At 35.6% G+C, this 22,383-nt stretch overlaps 1 protein-coding gene across 7 annotated transcripts in view; it reads left to right on the top strand.

Annotated features, from left to right (window-relative positions):
• Cdk14 (cyclin dependent kinase 14) overlaps window positions 1–22,383 on the top strand; it is a 614,076-nt gene that overhangs the window by 373,288 nt on the left and 218,405 nt on the right. For all 7 annotated transcript variants that reach the window (XM_048785430.1, XM_048785432.1, XM_048785433.1 and 4 more), the window contains one exon: window positions 12,475–12,568. In XM_048785430.1, coding sequence (XP_048641387.1) covers window positions 12,475–12,568 — 94 coding nt within the window. The remainder of the gene's footprint in view (window positions 1–12,474; window positions 12,569–22,383) is intronic.

Genomic DNA, 22,383 nt, shown 5'->3' with positions numbered 1-22,383 from the left:
ATTCCTGGCAGCTGACAACCTCAAATGATGGTGAAAGAGGGAGGTTGATGGTCACACACACCACTTAACGTATTTTTCACTTGGTGCCCTCTTTTCACCTCAGTCCATAAGCCTTTTCTCTGCTGCAATTTTTATCTTCAGTTTAAGGCCTTACAGGTTTAGTTTCATATGTCCTGCTAGTGTGCATAGGGAGTAAGGTGGGATATGGTTAGAGGGGATCTATTGGTCGATTGCTGTTTGTATAAACATTCGGTTCTCTACCTGTTTCCAGCTTAGACTCATCTTCACAGTTTTTACAGTCTGTGTGCTTAGCCTTTCTGAGTTGCTTTGGTAAATACTGACTACCCCTGAAAGTTGCAGCTATATGTGGGGATTCATCTGCATCTTCTGAAAACAGGTTCTCTCTCATACACTTGTGCCTCCTCACATATTTCTTTTACCCTTGTTTAAAATTTTGTTCCTTAACTGACACTTCAGTGTCTTTGGAGGAAAAAAGAGGAGTATATGAATATTTTACTGTATGTCCTGCTCTGTTGTCAATTTAATGTTCATGGCTTCAGATATTAACAGTTGGCTATGAGGGTCCTTGCCCTGTGGATTTGAATTCCTGGTTACAATGGGTTGGTGCCAATCAAACAGCATAGTATTGATGGAAACCTTATGGCTGGCAGCTTGTTAGTAGTGTGGTGATAGAAGTTTATAATCCTGGGCTGGGGTTATGGCTCAGTGGTAGAGTGCTCTCCTAGCATGTATGAGGCACTGTAATGGGTTCAATCCAGCACCATTACATAAAAATAAATAATAAGAATAAAGCTATTGTGTCCATTTATAGCCAAAAATATTAAAATAAAAAGTTTATTATCCTTATCATATAACTGTTAGTGAAATCAGAACTTTAATAGAAAGCAAAGTTGAAAAGAAGGTCATGTGCTAACTGATGAGCTAGTGATGAAAGGGAATAAAATATGAAGCCATAGTTCTTAAAATGATAAAAAAAAATTTTCCATGGATTTAAAAAATGGGTTGTGGAAAGCAGTCCTTTGGATTCATAGTGTATAATATATAAACCCAATATATGCTTGCTATTCAAACAAGGAAAAATAATTTGAAACTATTTCAATAAGTGTTTCAGCCAATTGGGAATTTCTAATCCAGTCCAGGTGAAGAGATAGACTGCTTATATGTACAGGAACGACATGGTTGAATGGAAATGGAATTGGACAGAAAGTAGAAAGTAGGAGCCTCTGTAAACATCACAGGACAATAAGGGAGTAAAGAAACTAGATAGACCACTTCATGCTGCTCATTGAAGGATGAAAGTGGAGCTTCTGTGTGACATTTGTGAATTAATTGCTGAGGACACTGAATTGTCTGGAGCATAATTTAGGTAAGAATAATTTTTATTTATAGGTATTATGCTGAAAGAATAAATATACCTTAGAGGTACTAAGTGCTATCTTGATTTTAGATGCTATATTATGTAATTGCAGGGGTAATTGTGTTTTTTGTTTTTTTCAATTTGCTCTTTAAATGTAGTATCCTCAAACCCCTATTGGTAAAGACACCATTAAACAAAAGGAAAAGAACCCATCGGTGGCCCCAAATCAGCTTCCTAATTTCATTAAAAAAAATGCACAAAACATACTCACGGAATGTGTCAGGCACCGATTAATTATTAGTGACTGAATCTGAGGAGGTTTATGTTTTCCTGTACACATGCAAGGAGTTCATCCTTTTCTCTGGCATTTCACGTTTCTCTGTATTTCTTGTGAGACAATAGATGCCATGAGTGAGATGTTTATCTAATTGCATTTTCTGTCGAGCTTAGGAAGGCTTTTATCATTCATTCTGTTGGATGATTCAAATGTTTCCTCTTTTATTGCTAGTTTTTACCATATTTGCTTTTTAAAATTTAATGTGTTCATAGTGTAATGGAAACTCAACAGATTAAAAAACTTTATTATAGCTACTATGTAAACTTCAATCTGTTTGTCATGTTTAATCCTAGCTTGTTTAACTTAGAAACTGTTTTGGAACTCTGTGAAAACAACTTATAATTTCTTTTACTGTTGTTTTATGGCCATTTTACACCCTCCAAGTGTGAAGGTGCTAGGTTATGTTTCCAACACTGGCTGGTTGGTGGTGGCACAGGAGCAAAATAAAATACAATAAAGTAAAATAAAAACACCTCTAGAATCCCAGGGCAGCTCCCTTCCCACAAAGATCTCATATATACAATATGAGTCTCTCCATTCATTCATTCATTCAACAAATCTTTATAGAATGTCAAGAGTGAAAAGCACTAAGTCCCTGCTCTCAAGCAGTAACCCCTAACACTAATCCATTGCACAACTCCAGGGGGTGCCTTTCATTACAGTCTATGTTCAGCATCAGTGTGCACAGACACAATCCAGAGCAAGTCTATGACATTATTCTATGAAGTTCACAGCTTTTACCAAAAAATGGACCATGAGGATTCACAATGGAAAGATTTTTGCCTTCAGATCTCCAATATGCTAAGATTGATTGTCCAATATTTTACTATAGAGTATAAGCCAATCTGTCATCTGTCTTAGTAGCACTCATTTCAACACTGTTTTCCATAGCCCATCAGGGTTCATCTATGCCATCTGATGACTGGAACTAAACTGATGAATTTAACATACTTGAAGTTCAGAGTTCTCTTTGTAGAAGTATGACTTACATGAAGATTTTAGCAGTGATTTCTCTTCATGATATGCCAGATACAGTTTCTCAGGAAAGATTGCTGGAACTTGTCATTTGCTTTGATCTTTAAGATAATTACCCGTGAACAGTTTTCTTCCTAATTCCCTATACAGTTATACAAGGACTAATACATTTTCTAAGAGAAGACTTAAAATACAACCTCCTTATTCTGCAACAGCTGTCATATAAACAGAAATTAAAGATGTGCAAGGCTTAATAATTTGTTTCTTCTTGTTCTGTCTGATTTATGTTCATTCCTTAGAGATGTGCCATCATCAGAAGTGTTTTAAGTGACTTTATCATAACTTCTCTTCTTTCATTGTCCTGCAAGACAAAAAAAAATAGTATTCCTTTGCTCTTAAAAGCAGTATTTGCATTTTCCATTTTTTTTCCTTATGGTAGTCCTCAGTGAGGGCATCTTTTCATTTTTTAATTAATTATGAGTAGTATCTGGGCATTACCAGTATGAGTATTCCCAGCTATTTATATAACCTGGGGTTATTATGTTAAGAATCTATCTATAGAACTTTCATTATCCATAATTATCTGTTTGAAATTTTTCAACATTTTTAAATATCAACATCTATCTTATTTTCAGGACGCTTACAATAGTGGTAAACTTCAATTTTCTAGCATGATTTTATTGTGTTCTTTACTCAAACCTTTAATTTTGAATTCTGATTTCATTCTCTCTTTGTCCTTGCTAGCATTTCTATGCCTGGAGAGAAAACAAAGTTGTCATCTTAATATCCTCTTTTCTTTATTCTGACCTGGCTGACCTAAGAAAGACAAATTGTTCTAATTGAGGTGGCAGCAGAGCATAAGGAAGGGATCACTGGCCTAGGAGTCAAGGACGTACAGTTTCTGGTTCTAGGACAGAAGTGAAGACATGTAAGCACGTGGCACCACTTCCTAACATGTAAAAACCAAAGCACTGTTTGAGTCATTCTCTAAGGCCCTGTGTCTCTATAGTTTGGCATTAAAGTAAATCATACCGCTGAACCAGAGGTCTCCATGGAGACGACTGGGTCCTCAGGGAGTGTCTTATATATGGAATTAGAATTGAGATACGGTAAAATTAATGACTTGGCTTTTTAGTGTTTAATTTCATGTGATAATATCAGGTCTCAATCAATTAGCTTTCTCTACTGTTGTCTCGTGCATGTACTCCCCACTCCCCACGCTAGTTCATTCATTCATTCATTCATTCATTCATTCATTTTAAAGGTATTCATTGAACATTTTGTACCAGGCACTGTCAGGTCCTATGGCTACAAAGATGAGAACATCAAGGTCAGAGGGAGACACAGGGTGGTGAGTGATGACACAAGTATGCAGAGGGTATGGTGGTGGCTCTGGGTGAAGGTAAGGATACTTCTCCTTGGAGATGGTTAAAGAGAAAAGGGGTGCCAAAGGAGGCTCCACCAGTGGGTTACCCAGCCTGACTTGAGAAAGATAGTGCTAGAGTTGAAGGAGCATGTGGTTCTTACCATGGATGAGGGTATCACTAAAAGGGAAAAGAGGTGATGTTTTTGGATAGAGATATAAGGTATGGAAAGCAACTAGAGGGGGAATAAAAAGAAGGAAAAGAGGGGAAAGTAGTTGGAGATCAAAATGGAGGAATATTTCAGAAGGATGTGACAACTTGACTGAATATGTATAGTAAAGGAAAGGCAGGATTTCAGATGGTTCCTGGGTTTCTGGCTTAGATAATAGGACCAGAAAGCAAAATACAGCTTTGCCATTTGATTAAAACAGACAACTAATAAAATACACATCCACAATACTTAAAATGTATGTGCAAAAATTGGGCCTCTTGGTCTTCCTTGTTAGTCTCACTGCAGTTGTAGACTCTGGTGAAGGGACTCCAGTCACCTGCCTGGGGCCAAGTCAGCAGCAGGATCCCCTGGGACTCACCTTTTCTGAACTACCTTAGCCTGCTCTACTTTCTACTTTACTTTTAATTTTTATGCTGATATGCTAATTTGTAAATATACCTTCTTAGACAAATAATTTTGTTTAATACTTTGAAAAATAATTCTCAGTTTCCCCTTAGGTAAAAAGTACAATGTTTTACAGCAAATGTCTTCTAAAGAGGGGTTTTTACTCACAACCTAGGGTTTTGTTTTCATGCTTTGAGAACTAAGTACTCCACAGAAGTATTTGACTAAGATATATTGTGCCTATCGGTGCCTAATGAAGCACTAACCACAGTAAATGATGAGTGACAGTTTAATCAATTCAGTTCCTTCAATAGTCACCAAGGGCATGGTGCAATGCAATTTTTAATCTTCTACTTTTCAAATACTGTGAAAGCCAGAATGAAAAGATCTCATCTGTTATATATAATAAACTTTGATATAGATTATAGCAAAAAAAATAGTTTTTTTTTAAATTTTTGTTCTTTTAGAAGTTGATTTCCTAGGGAACAAAACTCTTTGGTCAGTTTTACAAATATATACCTTCTTTGAGAGAAAAGTGAGATAAATATGTGACTATCTAGATAGTTTTCATTGCTTAATGGTATATTGCAATGAACCATGGCTAAATAAAATTATCTACTAGGCTTTCTAAGTTGTTATTGCATTCCTTTGCTCTAAATGCAGATTCTCAGTCTAATTTATTTTACTGATCTGCTATTTCTTTGTTGTTCCTTTGGTTAGAGCCTGAATACATGTTCAGAGAATTAATCTGAGTTATCAAATTCCTTTCAAAACAAAATTACCCAGATCCCATTAGATTCCTGCTCATCAATGTCTGATTTTGAGAAAGCAGCACTAACATCACTTGGAAGCTTATTGGAAATGCGGAATCTCAGGCTTCAATCCATATCTAGTAAATCAGAATCCAGATTCCAGCAGGATCCCCACGTGACTAGCATGCACAATAAGCAGGGAGAAGCACTGCTTCAAGGGCTTTCTTTGGATGGACTCGTAGGCTTTGAGGAAATTTCTTGTGCTGCCCTTATGTTGAAAGGGAGAATGGCGAAAGAATCACTTATGCTGAGTTATGGTTCTGTTCATCTGCTTGCCTCCTGTCTGAAGCAGCTTGACAATGTCTTTATCTACAGCCCTCTCTCCAAATGTTTTGACAAGGCAGATGCTTCTTAATGGCTCTAAGTAATTCTCTGAACTTGAGCGGAGGCCTCCCACAGCTTACAGTTAGGAGGTCTGTACTAGAAGGGGCAGGCATCCCCTGCTGTGAGAGCAGAGGGTGGGTGAGTTGCTATCCCCTCTGTACATAGGGAATACTCAGGCTATGCTGTGTGCTTCCCTCCTGGGCTTCATAGGTAGATACTGCCTCTTAGGAATGAAACACTGTTTGCTCAGAGCCCTTTGTCCTAAGGAATATTAAACATTTGCTAAAAAATAGGTGAAATTAAAAATAAAAATCTATGTAGGGTTTGTGATTTTAATTGTACCATATTTTAAAATATTAAAGTCTTTCTATAATGTTTACTGAGATTGAACCAAACATTTCATCTGAGAATTAATGAAGAGCACTTTTATTTTTTGGCTAAGACCAAGATTAGATTTACATTAATTAGAGAAATAATATCTAGGCCCTATTTTACACATCTTTATGTGGGATAATCATTTATTGGGTTATTTACTGTCTTGTTTATAACAATACCATCTTTATGAAAAATTGACTAGTACATTACACTTAAAATATTATGTACTAAAGGCAGATATTCTGAGTATGAATTTCATTAATCCCTATTTTATTCGAAAGACATAAAGTAATTCTGCATCATAAAATCTCAACAGATCCTTAATAAACAGATATTCCAGACTGGTGACTTTAGTGACCTGAGCCTGTTATTGTTGCCATATTACCATAATCCCTTTCACTCATTTAGACCACATCTTTAAAAGTAAAAGACCAACTCCTCATTCGAAGATGATGGTGGCTAATCTATTTACAAGTCAGTAAATAAACTACAGTTGTGGAAACTATAATGGGGAAAGTGGAGTCAGGGAAGCTAATCCACTCTGAGAGATCAAGAAGACTTCCAGAGATGCAACTTTGAACTTACCTGTTCCTAACTCTGATGGAGAAAAGTTCTTATTTCTTCCCTGTGAATTGCCCCCCCCCCCACCTCTCTCTCTCCATTCCATACAAAAATAACCTCTCCTTTGCCTCAGATATAATAATTGATAATTTTTTTCATCTTGAATATACACAGAGTGTGTATATCAATTTTCAAATACCTTCATATTAAATCTTTTAAATTCACTGCACAGTTCTTTACGGTTGAACCTCAACTCACATTTTGTGTTCTGAGCTGGCAGTTTTAGATTGCTCATGTTACTTACAAGAAAAAGATCATCAAAATATACACTAGGGCTGGGGTTGTGGCTCAGTGGTAGAGCGCTTGCCTAGCATGTGTGAGGTACTGAGTTCGAGTGTCACCATCACATATAAAGAAAGAAAATAAAGGTCCATCAACAACTAGAAAATATGTTTTAAAAAATACACACTGTTTTGTTGTTGTTTGTTTGTTTTCTACACATATAGGGGAAAATAGAAATACTGTAGCTTTTCTATTTACAGTGACAAATTCTTTATATAGTCCCTGTCCAGAAAATGCTGTCCTTCATTTTTCCTTCCTGTTTAAAATAAACTTTCAATTTTAGAATAGTGTTAGATTTATAGAAATGTCACAAAGATATTAGAAATAAAACTAATCATATTACACTATGTTTAGCATTTTACATAGCTATAGTACATTTGTCATAACAAGGATACATTACTGATAACTGGCTTTTAAATTTTTTACTTTTTACCTTGTTTTCAGTTCTGGGGATTGAACCCAGGGGCTCTCTACCACTGTGCTACATCTCTAACCCTTTTTACTTTATTTTGAGACAGAGTCTTGCCAAGTTGCCTAGGCTGTCCTTGAACTTGCCTGCCTCCCAAATCCTGGATTACAGGTGTGAGCCACCATACCTGGCCTTACTTTTTTATATTTTGCCTCAGCCTTGGAGTGACTAGGATTACAGATATGTGCCACCACACCCAGCTTCTGGATAAATTAGTTTTGATTTGGCTTATTTTTCTGCTTTAGGGTCCCATCCAGGATACCACTGTACATTTAGTTGTCATGGGTCCTTAGCCTCCTCTGTGTGGTGATAGTTTCTCAGACTTTCCTTATTTTTTATGATGTTGACATTTTATGGAGTACTGGCCAGTTTGAATTTGTCTAATGTGTAGAGGGAGAAGATGGAAGAGATGAAGTGACACTCATCACATCATACCAACATGACTTAGCACTGATAATGTTAACTTTCTTCACATGGTTCAGGTAATGTCAGACAGTTTTCTCCATTGTAAAGTTGCCGCCCACCTCCTAGTCCCCATCTCCATACTGTACTCTTTGCAAATGATTCACTATGCTCAGCTAACACCGAGTAGTCAGGTAGGAGGGATAATGGCATTGCTTTTTATTCATGCATTTTACAAACACTTTTGAGCCCTTACTATGTGCCTAACACTGAGCTGTGTCCTGGAGACAAGATAATGTTCTCATCCTTGTCCCTGAGTTTATGAATCTTCCTTTTAGAAGAAATACCCCCTAAAATAAACAAAGACAATTTAACATTTCTTAATTGTTATAGAGAGAACAAACTAGGACGAGGTAGGTGAGATGTAAGGGCTGGGCAACAAGGTAGAACCAACCTTACATATATGGTGGCTAGTAAAGACATTTTTAATTTGAGCTGCCCTTGAATAACAAAAGCAATTATCCATGCACAGAGTAGGCAGAGGGAACAACAACTGTGCAGAGACCCCGAAGGGGGAAAGAGTGTAGCATGTTTAAGGAACAGACAGGAACAATGTGGCCGGAGCAAAGGAAATCTCATAAATAGAGATTTGCAAAGCAAGGCCAGCAACACAGCACGTGGGGCCTTCACTGACCCTGCTATGGTTTGCATATGTTTCCCCAAAGGTTAATATGTTAGAAGCTTGGTCCTCAGAGTGGTGACATTGAGAGGTGGTGGGAACTTGAAGAGGCTGGGCTCCTTGGGAGGTCCTTGGGTCAGTGAATGTATACCCTTGGAAGGGATTGAGTTCTTTCTTGTGGACCCTGTTTAATTGTTGCAAGGATATTGTTATAAAGATCTGGCCTGACCCATCCTCTGTGGCTTCCTGATTTGAGATGTGATTTCTTGCTCCCACATACTTCCACCATTTACAACTACCTTGAGGTGATATAGTTATGGTGGGGGCCCTCACCAGAACCTGTCCCTCCCTGTTTGGAGTTTCCACTTCCCAACCTGTGAGCTAACTTATCCTCTTTCCTTTATGAAGTTAGCCTGCCCCAGATATATTACAAGATTGTTGTGAATTCATTGAAGGCTATTCAACTAAAATTTTAAAACAAAAAATATCAGAATGGTTTCTCAGTTAATAATAAAAATTATTTTTTTCCAAATTTTAAATTGTCATATATTTTAGTTTTTTAAAAATTGTGATTTCCTTTGATTGATTTTCTCATTCTAAATTTGCTTTGACATCCAATTTTTATTCGTAATTTTGCTTTGTTTTTCATTACAAAAATTCCCAAATTATATGACATTCAGGCCCCAAAGAGTATCTGTTTCTGCCTGTACTCACAAAGAATTATCAGTTTTTAACTGCTTATTCAGTTATCTGGTGTCTGTCTTTTAACTGCTTATTCAGTTATAACTGATAACTGAATAAGCAGTTTTTCTTAGAATCTCATTTTGAATTGCAATGAAAAAAATCATTCATATACTTATGATATATGTTAAATTTGAAAATTTTGAGTTCAAAAGAATTGAAAGATGTTGCATGTATGGGGATTTTATTTGTTACTGTTAACTAATCCTAAAAAAGGAGTTTGAATATACTGAAATCTATGATATTTTAACTATAAGATTTTGTTATTAGTTCTTATTCTTGAAAAAATTTGACTAGTGAATGATAATTACATAGATATTCAAATTTCCAAAAAGAAGTCACAAATTAGACATTTCCTAATACAAGATTATTTATCATAAGTATTGTACTTAAGTGGATGAATTTATTCCCAGTAAGCCACTCAGTGAAGTCAGAAAGGAAGCACAGGGCTAATGGATGGTAGTAAAGGGAGGAGAAGGAAAGCAGGCAGTGGTCCCATCATATTAAATTGAAAGACTTTTATTGCCATTTGGTAATTAGGCATTTTCAGTAATAAAGATTCTGCCCTATTAGTAGGCTAATATGCTTTTAAAATTCACTTTTATTTTGTTTGTATAATTTTTTGTATGTTATGTAAAATTCATTTTTGTTGTTGTTTTTGCTTTTGGGGACTGGGAATAGAACCCAGGGATGCTTAACCACTGAGCCACATCCCCAGCCCTTTTTATGGTTTTTTTTTTTTTTTTTTTTTTTTTTTTTGGAGACAGGGTCTCCCAAAGGTGCTTAGTTGCTGAGGCTAGTTTTGAACTCATGATCCTCCTGCCTCAGTCTCCTAAGCAGCAGGGATTACAAGTGTGCACCCCCCCCACACACACACACACACACACACCATTAGGTGTAATTCTTTCAGCTTTTTAAATATACTAACACACATCTTTGAAAATGATATCATAGGAAGAATCCATTAGAAATGGACGTCCAGGTCCATTAGCTAGCCAAGCAGATAGGTACCCATAGAGAAACAGTTATCATTCCATTTCTGCTAAATAGGATTGCATCATAATTGATTTTCCAATCATTCCAAGTATCCTGCTTTGGAGAGGATATAAACTAATAATAAGTAGTGGTAAAAGGAGTTCTGATGGCAGTCTAACAGTGTGGTAGTTACCATGAGAGGGTGCCTGTGCCCACCGTGGGGTGGCTGTGGCATCTGCTGAGGGGTCTTTACACTCAGAGTTGCAACTTGTGGTAGGAAAGATAAGGGCCAAAAGGAGGACAACAGAAAGCATACTGTGAACATAAAGGTAGTGCAGTTTTATGTAAATGTAAATAAGAAGGCAATAAAAATGTAGGGCACTATTAGAAAAGAATTCTTGGTTTAAAAAAAAAAAACTTTGGAAAACCACCATGCTGGAATTTTAAATAGACTTCATTAGACATCTGCAACTGTAATATTTATAGATATGTCATTGTATTTTATTATGCTAATAAAATAATTCTCTCTATACCTGTGCTATCTCTCAAATCTAAAATGAAAACAAATTGTATTAAAACCATCTCTTCAGAACAATGGTTTGAAATTAATACTCTATTACTTAAATAATTTTTATGACATGAAGTTGGACTTGTTTAATTTTAGTCATTTTGGCACTATGTATATTTAAATAAAAATTAGGTGTATAATAGGAAAGGCATTTCTGTAAAAGTATTACTTCAATTCAAAACATTTTATATACAGCTTGTATACAGTTTATATACAACTGTGATAACAACTGGAGAAGCTGTAGAGAAGTAGATCATTGGTCCTTTACTCCATGGGATTCTGAAGTAAGTTAATGATGCAAGGGTTGGCTTGCCCTAGGTTGAATATGAGTGCAGCAATTAATAAAAAAATTCATGACTTTTTTAGGAGTAGTTGCAGGAAACATAAACCCATTTAAGATAAAGCCTTTAAAAAATATGGAGAACTGCAACGATGCAGAGAGATGTAGAAAAAACATTGGGTTATCTGAACATCTAGTCCTCCAGAAGGCAGAATCCAGATCAGTTTAGTGGACTTCGCATGCAGGAATGTATGAGTATTTGTGTTAGTTCTCTGACATTAATGTGATTATCCCATCAACATATGCTAGTTTCTTGCCATCCCGCTACAAATGACTTGTTCTCCAAAATTCCAGCAAAACTGGCTATCTGCCCAACCTAAAATTGTTTATTCCTTTTGGCTTAAGTGCAGGCTGCTGTGGCCTGGGAGGCTGGTTCCTCTCATATGCTGGACTGCCTTGCTAGAGAGGAACTGTGAGCATGGCAGGTCAAGGAAGGAGAGAAGGCTGAGTGTGGTTGATGGCTAATATATTGAGTAAGGGCTTATCCAATACGCTCACAAGGAGGGCCATTTTGTCTACTGGAAGGTTCATGGAAGACTTCGTGGAGGAGATGGCAAAGCTGAGTCTGATTTAGATGTCAAGATTAAATAGATGAAGAAGGAGGGTGTTCCAGGTAGTGTAGCAAATTGAGCTAAGTCCTTTCGGTTTATGCTTGGCACTAGGTCAGTCTGGCTCAGCAATCTTCAGTGAGTTGCCCTAAACCATCCAAGCAGCTCATTTCAGTACCTGGGAGGAATCTCTCAGGTTTGTGGTCAGAGCATTTGTGTTTTTCAAAAGTTCCCCAGGTGATGCTGAGATGAAAAGGACTCAGAACCACTGGACAGCCATAGCCTGCAGGACATTAGGGGTTTATGAACTACTGCTGGGAAAGGATATTAGAACAAGACTGTGCAAACTTATGTATGTCAGCCCAGGACTTTCTCAACTGAATCCTCTAAATGAGAAGAAGCCACGGAGGCTGCTATGTTATGGGTTTCTACTGTTTTTGGTGCCAGTGTAGTTGTATCTGCTTAGAATCCTTTTGGGGCTTTAGACAGAGATGGAGAAGGAGAGTCCTGGTCTGGGTACCTGCACAGCTCTTAATGCCTTTTCACAGTATTATTTACTCATTGCTTCCCCTGTGGGGAGTAGATACTCTAAACTCAGATTTAGTTTTCTAAGCAGAATGTGTTGAAGCTTTTATATAACAATTCTTTATTCTTTATTCTTTCTTCAGGGGAGTCGGCTGCATCTTTGTTGAGATGATCCAAGGAGTTGCTGCTTTTCCAGGAATGAAAGACATTCAGGATCAACTTGAACGTATATTTCTGGTAAATTCTTTACAGAATGCTTCTGAGAAAAAACTAGTTTCTAATTAGTCACTTAGTGACAGATTCTAGAGTGATCCATGGAAAATATTTTTTAACAAATTAATCTGTTTTCACATTTAGTTCTAACATATGTTTGGATCTTTGAAAAAGCAGGAAATTAGTTAAATTGTGTTTTATAGCTATTGTAAATTAATAATTTGCAAATATAGAAAGTAAGATATAAGAGGCAATACAGAGTAACGGGTTAAAAATGGGCACTCGGAAAAATTTCAAGTGATTTATATAGAAGCCCAGCTTAACACCTGCCACCCTCCAGCTCTTGACTGTATGACTTTGGTAACTGTCTTTTATAACACAGAACATGGAAAATGGTGGATGTAGGGAGGGTAGGAACCATGGAGACTCCAAGCATACAGTACCTTGGCCAGGTCCTTGGGACTGGCATCACCAGTGATAAGTCATGGTAGCATGTAGCCTTGAGATGATGTGTTGAGATTGGTGCTTTACTTCTTGGTCTTCCTCTCTAAAACTATATCCCCAGTCAATTTATGAAAAACACATCACATGAAACCAAATTATGGAACATTCTACAAGATACCTAACCAGTACTCCTCAACGCTGTCAAATGTCATGAAAATCGAGGAAGGTCTAAGAAACTGCACCACCAAGAGGAGGCTAAGGACACTTTACAACTCTATGTAATATGGTCCCCTGGGCAGAATCCTGAACCAAAAAAAGAACATTAGGGAAAAAAAATAATGAAATCTGAATAAAGTATGGTTTTTAATGAATGTCAATATATGCATGTGGTTCCTTAGTTGTGACAAAAGTACAATATAAGATTAGACTTTAACAAGGAGGGAAACTGATTGCGGAGCCCACATGAACTCTCTGTACTGTCTTTTTCAATTTTTTATACATTTGTTGTAAAGATTACTGTGATCTGCCAGGCCCACTATTCTAAAATTAAAAGCATATTCAGGTTTTTAAAAGTCTGCAAAAAAATAAGTGTTCTGTAGCCATATTATCTGGATTTAGCACCACCTTCTGTCTTTCACTTTTTAGGTATGTAGGTATGTGACCTTGGACAAGGGACTTACTTGGCTCTCTGAGCCTTAGTTTGCTCATGGGTGAATTGAGGGGTAAATTACCTCAAAGGTTGCTTTAAGGAATCATTGACTTGCTATAGCGTGTTTTTAGAACAATGCCTGGCATAGTAAATACACCATAAGTATACGTTACTATTTTTGGTACATCGTTTTTATGCCAGGTAATTTTATTCAGTAGGCTTTTATGTTAGCAAATTGTCCTATAAACCTAATATTTAAGTATGAAATCAGAACTAGACAAATTAGGTTTTTGTTGAAAGGATTTAAACTAAATACATTATAATAGCCAACATTACCATACTTTTCACTTCTTTGGTAAAACCCCCCTATGAAATCACTGAGGCAGATTTTAGTATGGCCTATGTGAAGAGACTTATTGGATTATCTTTTATTTAAGTTATTCAAGTACTATATCAAAGTGTAGTTTTCATATCATGTGTAAGAACCACGGTAGGGCATAGTGATAGTAATGCTATGAATTGAGACTTTATCACTAATGTGTTCACCTTGATGCCAACAGTAAAATGATAAGAAAAGGAGACTACAAACTAGGAAATTAAAGCACATGATTTCTTCCTGCAGTATCCTGTATCCCAGCAAGTCCCTGCACACTAACAGCAGGTGGCCAGTGGGAGAGTCCCTAACACAGAAGCCCTCATCAAAGTGTAGCTATTGATTTTTCTTCTCCCAGAAGCTGTCTTCATCCACTTCCTTTAATTTTATTGTATCTGATATTTATGAGTACCCACCCACAAATATTGAAAAGATTTCTTATGACTAGAAGAAATGTGTTTTTATAATGAAAAATTCCCATAATATTAAAAAGTATAAAAGCTGAAAAATTGTCCTTTGTCCTACTACTCAGAGAAAACCACATTTAGTATTTTGATATATTGTTTCCATACATTAAAAAATTGTATCTTGTATACCACTTTATAACTTGCTATTTTCATCTAATACTATATAATGAACACTTTTAATTAAAAATAAATTTTGAAACCGATCATCATTTCTGATGACAGAGGAGTGTTTTTCATTGTATGGAGGAGACAGTGTATGAACAAGAGCAGCCTAATATCAGTAACTTGTTACTCTAACAAAGTGCTGCCAGAAATAAACTTTGCATACCTATCCTACTAAGAATAATGATTAGAATCTAAGGTTTCTAATTCAATAAAATTTAATTTTCATAAATTTATTGACTGCTCTTATATACCTACCTCTTTATCTAAACATGTAAAAATCATTTTCCCAAGAACATCTCTTGTTTTCTTTGTCAGATTGTATTGAGACTGTCAATTTGCTCCTAAGCAAATTGAGCTTTCCCTACTAGGAAAAAATCATTAATATTTTATTTTCCATAGTACAAATGTACAGTTTTTTTGAGCATATTTTCTTTTTTCCTTTCATGCTTTTAATTTTCATTCACTTATTTTAAATAAAATTTTTACCGGTATTTTCTTGAAAATATAATAAACTTTTCCTTATATTTTGTTATTTTAAAAAATCAGTAGAGAGGGAATTTTAATAAGATATATCTTGAAGCATCCAGATTTTATGCTACAACCTATCTTCAAATGTTTAGTTTTTAAATTTATTTAAAGTTTAAGTATAATAATAACAATTCCACTGAATTATATTCTGAGAATAATTTTCTTATCTTACATTTCACTTAGCTATTTTACTCCCTTGTGGCTATCAAACTATCAAATTGTTGGTGATTTGTTTTATGCTAAAATAATTAATTTTCCCATATTCAAAATCAGAAAACTTCGAAAGGAATCATATAGTTGACATAGTTTACTTTGTCAAAGTTTTGATTTGAAATACTTCTATAATCTAAGTGATTTCCAAAGGGTTGTACCTTGTTGAATTGCTTTTTCTATGGAGATTTCGCTATTATTTCTTAATTTTATGGCAATAGTTTTCTAATTTTATGGGTATTCAGAGACCTTTGGGCTATGACTATGCTTTTAATAAGCCATAGAAATAAATTATTATGAACTTCCCTTGGGATTATTGATACACTAAACTACTGTTTCCTCTTATCATAGAGACCTTAAATGCACACAAGAATCATGATTGATGACAATACTGCTTTCATTTACTGTAGCTATTTAACATGTGAAATGCTTTTTAAAATAAAATGCCCTTTGATAATTGGAAACTAGATCAGTTATATAAAATTGCTGCTTTAGAACTAAATGATGTTACATTTCACCCCGAAGAATTAGACAAAACAATCAAAATAAGAGAAATCTTAAAAACTTCTCTTGGCACTAATTGTAATCATCTTAAGTATTTTATTTTCTCTGTGGATTTGTTTACATTTACAAATGTTAGCTGTATATTACACAAGTAAAGTTTCTCAAGACTTGAATGATCATTGGAAGAGGAAATTTTTACAAACTTAATCAGGTTGAATCACTGGGAAAAAATGCCTTTCCTCAGTGACCTTTTATACCTGGTCTGAAGAGGGATGACTATTAAATCATTATAGAGATTATATTCGCTTTAACAGGCTTCTGATATAACCTGCCAGAGACTCCCTTCTAAAGTGGCAGTGGTATGTCTGACTTCTAGTATAGTATTGCCAAGGAGATAATTGACTCTGAAAAGTAGGATTATTTGGGTTGTTTGTGTTTTAATACAGGGATTAAGTTTATTCATATGCCTGTGAACTGAATATAGATAGGTGGTTAATAAGTTTGAAGCACAAAATTAATAGCTCATTACCCAACATAACTAGTGTAATTAGCTCCCACACACTGAGTCTTTATAAAAAATGTGGAAGGCAACAAAGATCCGTTAATAAAAGCCTTTGTGCTTCTTTCTCCCTCCTTTGGAGGAAGGGAACATTTCACATTTTTAACAAATCCAGTGAATTCATTTTCCAAACATAATAATTGTGTGCATATATACAAATTGAGTTGGTTTTGCTACAATTCGAGATTTCATCATTAAATTATTTTCTTTGAAATTGTGATGCTCATACTGCAAGAAAGGAAGGAAGGTGATAGAATTTTGACAAATTACATTCAATACATTTTGAGTTGCCAAGTGAATAGGCACCTATTTCTCGAAGCAGCAACTCTCCTTTTTGGTGGAAAGAATGATTTATTTTCATTTCTTCAGCATAACCCATTTTAAAATGTGGCATGATGCATTGTGTGCACCTCCATTAGTTGCAAAAAATAAGCAGCAAATGCATTCCTTCAGGTGAGTATGTATTCAGAGTGACAAAATCACACCTAATAAAAAGACTTTGTATTCTAATCACATTGTTCCAAATTAAAAGTTCTACTTGGTGGAACCACGAGAATATGTATGTGTCTCTCTCACTTCAAAACAGCTGAACAAATGGCAGAGAGTGCTTGCACAGCTGTCTCAAAACTTTGGCAGTTGCTTCTGGGCTTGTGTGGCTCATGGCCCAAAGTATAGCAGTCATGACAGAGGGGTGGCATAATTCTGTTTTTCAGAACTGTTCTTTTTTCCTCTTTGAATGTTGATAATCCTGACAGTCTCACCTTTCCCTGCTGACCAGGTCTCCTGGATCAAATTGAATTTCCCAGTTCTTAGCCTATTTTGGCATTATTTGATTGGTACACTTGTCAAAATATCCCTCTTATCAATATAGATAAATAGATATTTTATATATATATATATATATATATATATATATATATATATATATATACACACACATATGTATATAATTTATTTATCTATCTATATTTGTATACACACACATATACATACACACAATTCTGGGTGTGTTTGCACATGTGTATATGTATGTGTGTGAAAAGAATCACTAGCGACTTGGAAAGCCACTACTACTGGCTTCTTGAGTCTGATCCTTCCTTATGCCTCTGTGTTTTGCACTGAACTAACTGGAGAGAAATTCTCTGCAGACCCAGTTTCTGTCCTTGCTCCCTAGTATGGGTCTGTTTCCAGGGTCTTAGAACTGGAACCATGATCCTGAGGTTTCATAGCAGGCTAGAGGAGTCTTGTAGAACATAAGTGGAAGCTGTCATTGCCTCCTTCAGGGGTTACTATCATCCAGGAGCAGCCATACTGTTAGGGTGTAATATTAGTATTACAGATTTGTACCATTACTACAATTGTTGGATTTGCTTTAGGTCAGTTTACTGTGCTACTTCAGCACTCTTTTTTCAGCACTAGGGGCTATGGTATGTAAAGGAATTATATGCCACAGTGCCAATAATGGAAAAAATTACCATGGCAGTCAAGGCAGGGGAACGAGGCATTCCTTAGCAATGAAGTCATGATTAATTGCTAAGCAATGATGAGCAGATGAAGACCAGGTAATAACAGTGGGTCTTATGTTAGTTTTAAAATACTGATTATAGGGGTAAATATTGGATTCTAATACTAGGTTCTTTGTTACTCTGAACAAATCACCTTTTCTAATAAAATGGTAGTTTCTATTTCTGCAAAGGGAAGATTTGAACTAAATGATTTCAATATTGTCTTGCAGTTCTAACCTTTCAAAATTCTAAAAATGCATGATAGTACAGGATTGTGTCTAAGGCTTGTGAGAGTTTAAAGAAGAAATTGCTTATAAAATTTTTGGTAAGCACTGAAGAAAGTATAAGATTGGAAGATTTGATAATAAAGTGAGAAAGGAGCCTTTTTTTTTTTTGATCTTCCATCAATTATCATTTTTTATTCATAAATTGATTCTCAAGAAGTACCTACAGTAGGAGTCAGATAGTGGCAATTCTGTCCATTTTTTAAAATTAATTTTTCTTATTTATATATGACAGTGGAATGCATTACAATTCTTATTACACATATAGAGCACAGTTTTTCATATCTCTGATTGTATACAAAGTATATTCACACCAATTTGTGTCTTCATACATGTACTTTAGATAATAATGTCCATCACATTCTACCATCATTTATAACCCCATTCTCCCTCCCCTGCCTTCCCACCCCTCTGCCCTTTCTAGAGTTCGTCTATTCCTCCCGTGCTCCCTCTCCCTACCTACTGTGAATCGGCCTCCTTATATCAGAGAAAACATTTGGCATTTGTTTTTTGGGGATTGGCTAACTTCACTTAGCATTATTTTCTCTAACTCTATCCGTTTACCTGCAAATGCCATGATTTTATTCTCCTTTATTGCTGAGTAATATGTATATATGAAATTATGCTGCTATAAACACTGATGTGGCTGCATCACTGTAGTATGTATTTGTTGATTGATTGTATATCCTCTTCTGAGAAATGTCTGTTTAGGTTCTCGGCCCATTTATTAATTGGGTTATTTGGTTTTTTTGGTGTGTAGCTTTTTGAGTTTTTAATATACACTAGAGATTAGTGCTCTATCTGATATGTGGGATAAAGATTTACTCCCAAGATGTAGGCTCTGTATTCACCTCACAGATTGTTTCTTTTGCTTAGAAGAAACTTTTTAGTTTGAGTCCATCCCATTTATTGATTCTTGATTTTAATTCTTGTGCCACAGGAATCTTATTAAGAAGGTTGGGACCTTATCCCACATGATAGAGATTAGGGCCTACTTTTTCTTCTATTAGACTCAGGGTCTCTGGTTTTATTCCTAAGTCCTTGATCCATTTTGAGTTGAATTTTGTGCATGGTGAGAGATAGAGATTTAATTTCATTTTGTTGCATATGGATTTCCTGTTTTCCAAGCACCATTTGTTGATGAGGCTGTCTTTCCTCCAATGCCTGTTTTTGGCACCTTGGTATAATTTAAGATAATTGTAATTTTGTGGGTTGGTCTCTGTCCTCTATTCTTTACCATTGGTCTACCAGTCTGTTTTGGTGCCAATACCATGATGTTTTTGTTACTATTGTTCTGTAGTATAGTTTAAGGTCCGGTATAGTGATGCCACCTGCTTCACTCTTCCTGATAAGGATTGCTTTAGCTTTTCTGGGTCTCTTATTTTTCCAGATGAATTTCATGACTGCTTTTTCTATTTCTATGAGGAATGTCATTGGGATTTTGATCAGAATCACATTAAATCTGTATAGTGCTTTTGGTAGTGTGGTCATTTTGACAATATTAATTCTGCCTATCCAAGAGCAAGATAGATCTTTTTCTCTTCTAAGGTCTTCTTTGATTTTTTCTTTAGGGTTCTGTAATTTTCATTATATAGATCTTTTACCTCTTTCGTTAAGTTGATTCCCAAGTATTTTTTTAAGGCTATTGTAATGGGGTAATTTTCCTCATTTCCCTTTCTGAGGATTTATGCATGCTGATTTTATACCCTGCTACTTTTCTGAGTTCATTTACTAGTTCTAGAAGTTTTCTGGTGGAACTTTTAGGGTCCTCTAGGTATAGACTCATATCATCAGCAAGTAGTGCCAATTTGAGTTCTTCTTCTCCTATGTGTATCCCTTTAATTTCTTTTGTCTAATTGCTCTGGCCAAGAACTATGTTAAATAGAAATGATGAAAGAGGGCATCCCTGTCTTGTTCCAGTTTTTAGAGGGAATGCCTTCAAGTTTTCAGAATATTACGTTTAGAGAAGTAAATTAAAAAATTAAAGATAGTGTGAGAATAAGTAAAAATCACCTCTCAGAGATAACCAGTGTTTAAATATTTTTGTATGTTGTCTTTTTCTAGTTTTTCACAGTGGAGTACATAATAAATTTGTGATTATGTATTCATCTTCTCTTTACTTTATATTATTTAATTTTATTTTTATTTCTTGATGCTAGAGAATCAAAAATAAAGGGGGTGACAGTACTAGGTGGTACTAGGGATCCTGATGATAATTGTAATTTTGTGGGTTAGTCTCTGTGTCATCTATTCTGTACCATTGGTCTACCAGTCTGTTTTGGTGCCAATACCATGATGTTTTTGTTACTATTGCTCTGTAGTATAGTTTAAGGCTAAACTCTGTACTACAGTTTAAGAAAGGCTCTAGCCCTTTCTCTTTGTTTTAAGTAGGGAGCAATTTTAAGTAATTAGTGTGTACTTGGAAATATTATCTTAATGATAGTATAATATTTTATAAATGTGCTAACATATTCTCCAATTAATAGATAATTTGCTTTGGATTTTTATGCTAAGTAATGCTATAGTGAACTTACTCAAATATTCATTTATTCAGCAAAGTTAATAGACAACTATTCTTTGCCAATCACTTTGTCTACAGGTGGTAGCACAAAGCACATCTTAAAACTGTGGTTAACTGAGCTGCATTTGAAAAGCTTCCAGAAAATCAGATCAAAAGAATGTTGTTCCCAAACGTTTATGTTTTGGTTAATGTAAGGAAAGAAAGGAGTCAAGGATAACTTAAAAGTTTCAAGTTTGGGAAACTAGGCGATTAATGAGGTCATTTCAAATAATGGGCACATTAAAAAGGAGAACCAGTGAAAGTAGATGAGGAAGAGAACTCAAGGTAATGGCCTTCATGTCTTTATAGGTGATCCCAAAGAAGATGTTCAGTATACAAGTCATATACAACAGCATTAGGAGAAAAATGGAAATCAAAATAGACAATTGCTGAATGTCTCTTTTCATAAAAGAGATGATCTCAGACTTCACTCATTCTTGGATCATGAGAAGGTGGTTGGATAATGCAGTGGAACATGGCTTAAACTTTAGGGGATACTCACAAGTTGTGGGAGTAGAGTAGGATTGGGGAGCCAGACCAGGAGTGTCAGTGCAGTGAATCAGGTCAAGGAAAGAGTGACAGTAAGAAGTGAATGATAATAAGGAAGAAAAAAAAAATCCCTCACTTGAGGGAGGATATACATCAACTTGAGGCTGTTCATCTAGTGTGGGGGAGGAACAAAACCACAGCCCCTCTGTCAGCATGGTCTGCACCAGGCCCATACTGTGTCTGGCATGCTGTATGTGTTCAGTAAATGCTGAAGCCCAGGAAAAGAGAAGAGTGTTCTGCCAAAGAAATGTGAGAGACAACACAGAAAACACATCTGGGTTTCATTAGAAAAGTGTGAACCTCTCAAGTTTTTTCAAAGGAGACCTGTGATTCTCCTCAGTGTCTCCGTGATGCTGGAGCCTCAGAGGAAGGCACAATTTCAGGCCATCCAACTTTTGGCTCTACCTTTATTAAGATTTTATATATAAAAGGAATCCTGCTGCCAAAAGAAAGAATGAATGTCCCTGGACTAATGACATCTTAAGGTCCTCCCTTTCAGGAGTTCTATGAAAAAGGAAAATAAAAAAGGTCCATGTGGAAAAAAAAAATGTTGAAAAAAAAATCCAGTGAAATTGAAGATGTTAGAGAAATAAATATTGGGGAGCTCACATATGTAGACATTAGATAGATGTTCTAATAAGGAAAGTTTTGTGCTTCCTAAACTAATAGAACTGTAGGGAGAAAACTTCAGTAGGATCATTTGTATTGAGAAAAGATGAGAACAGTGGGCTCCCATAAAGAATGACTACTTTTTGAAAAGAAACTTCTGTTAGAAGACAAGCTGTCTATTATGTAGAGATTTGAATTAGCTTACATAGCTAATTTTTTTTTTAATTTTTTTTTTATTGGTTGTTGAAAAACATTATAAAGCTCTTGACATATCATATTTCATACATTAGATTCAAGTTGGTTATGAACTCCCAATTTTACCCCAAATACAGATTGCAGAATCACATCGGTTACACATCCACATTTTTACATAATGCCCTATTAGTAACTGTTGTATTCTGCTACCTTTCCTATCCTCTACCATCCCCCCTCC

The sequence above is a fragment of the Marmota marmota genome, unplaced genomic scaffold, assembly GCF_001458135.2.
Source record: "Marmota marmota marmota unplaced genomic scaffold, marMar, whole genome shotgun sequence".
NCBI lineage: Eukaryota > Metazoa > Chordata > Mammalia > Rodentia > Sciuridae > Marmota > Marmota marmota.
This window is presented reverse-complemented; position numbering and strand designations above follow the sequence as displayed.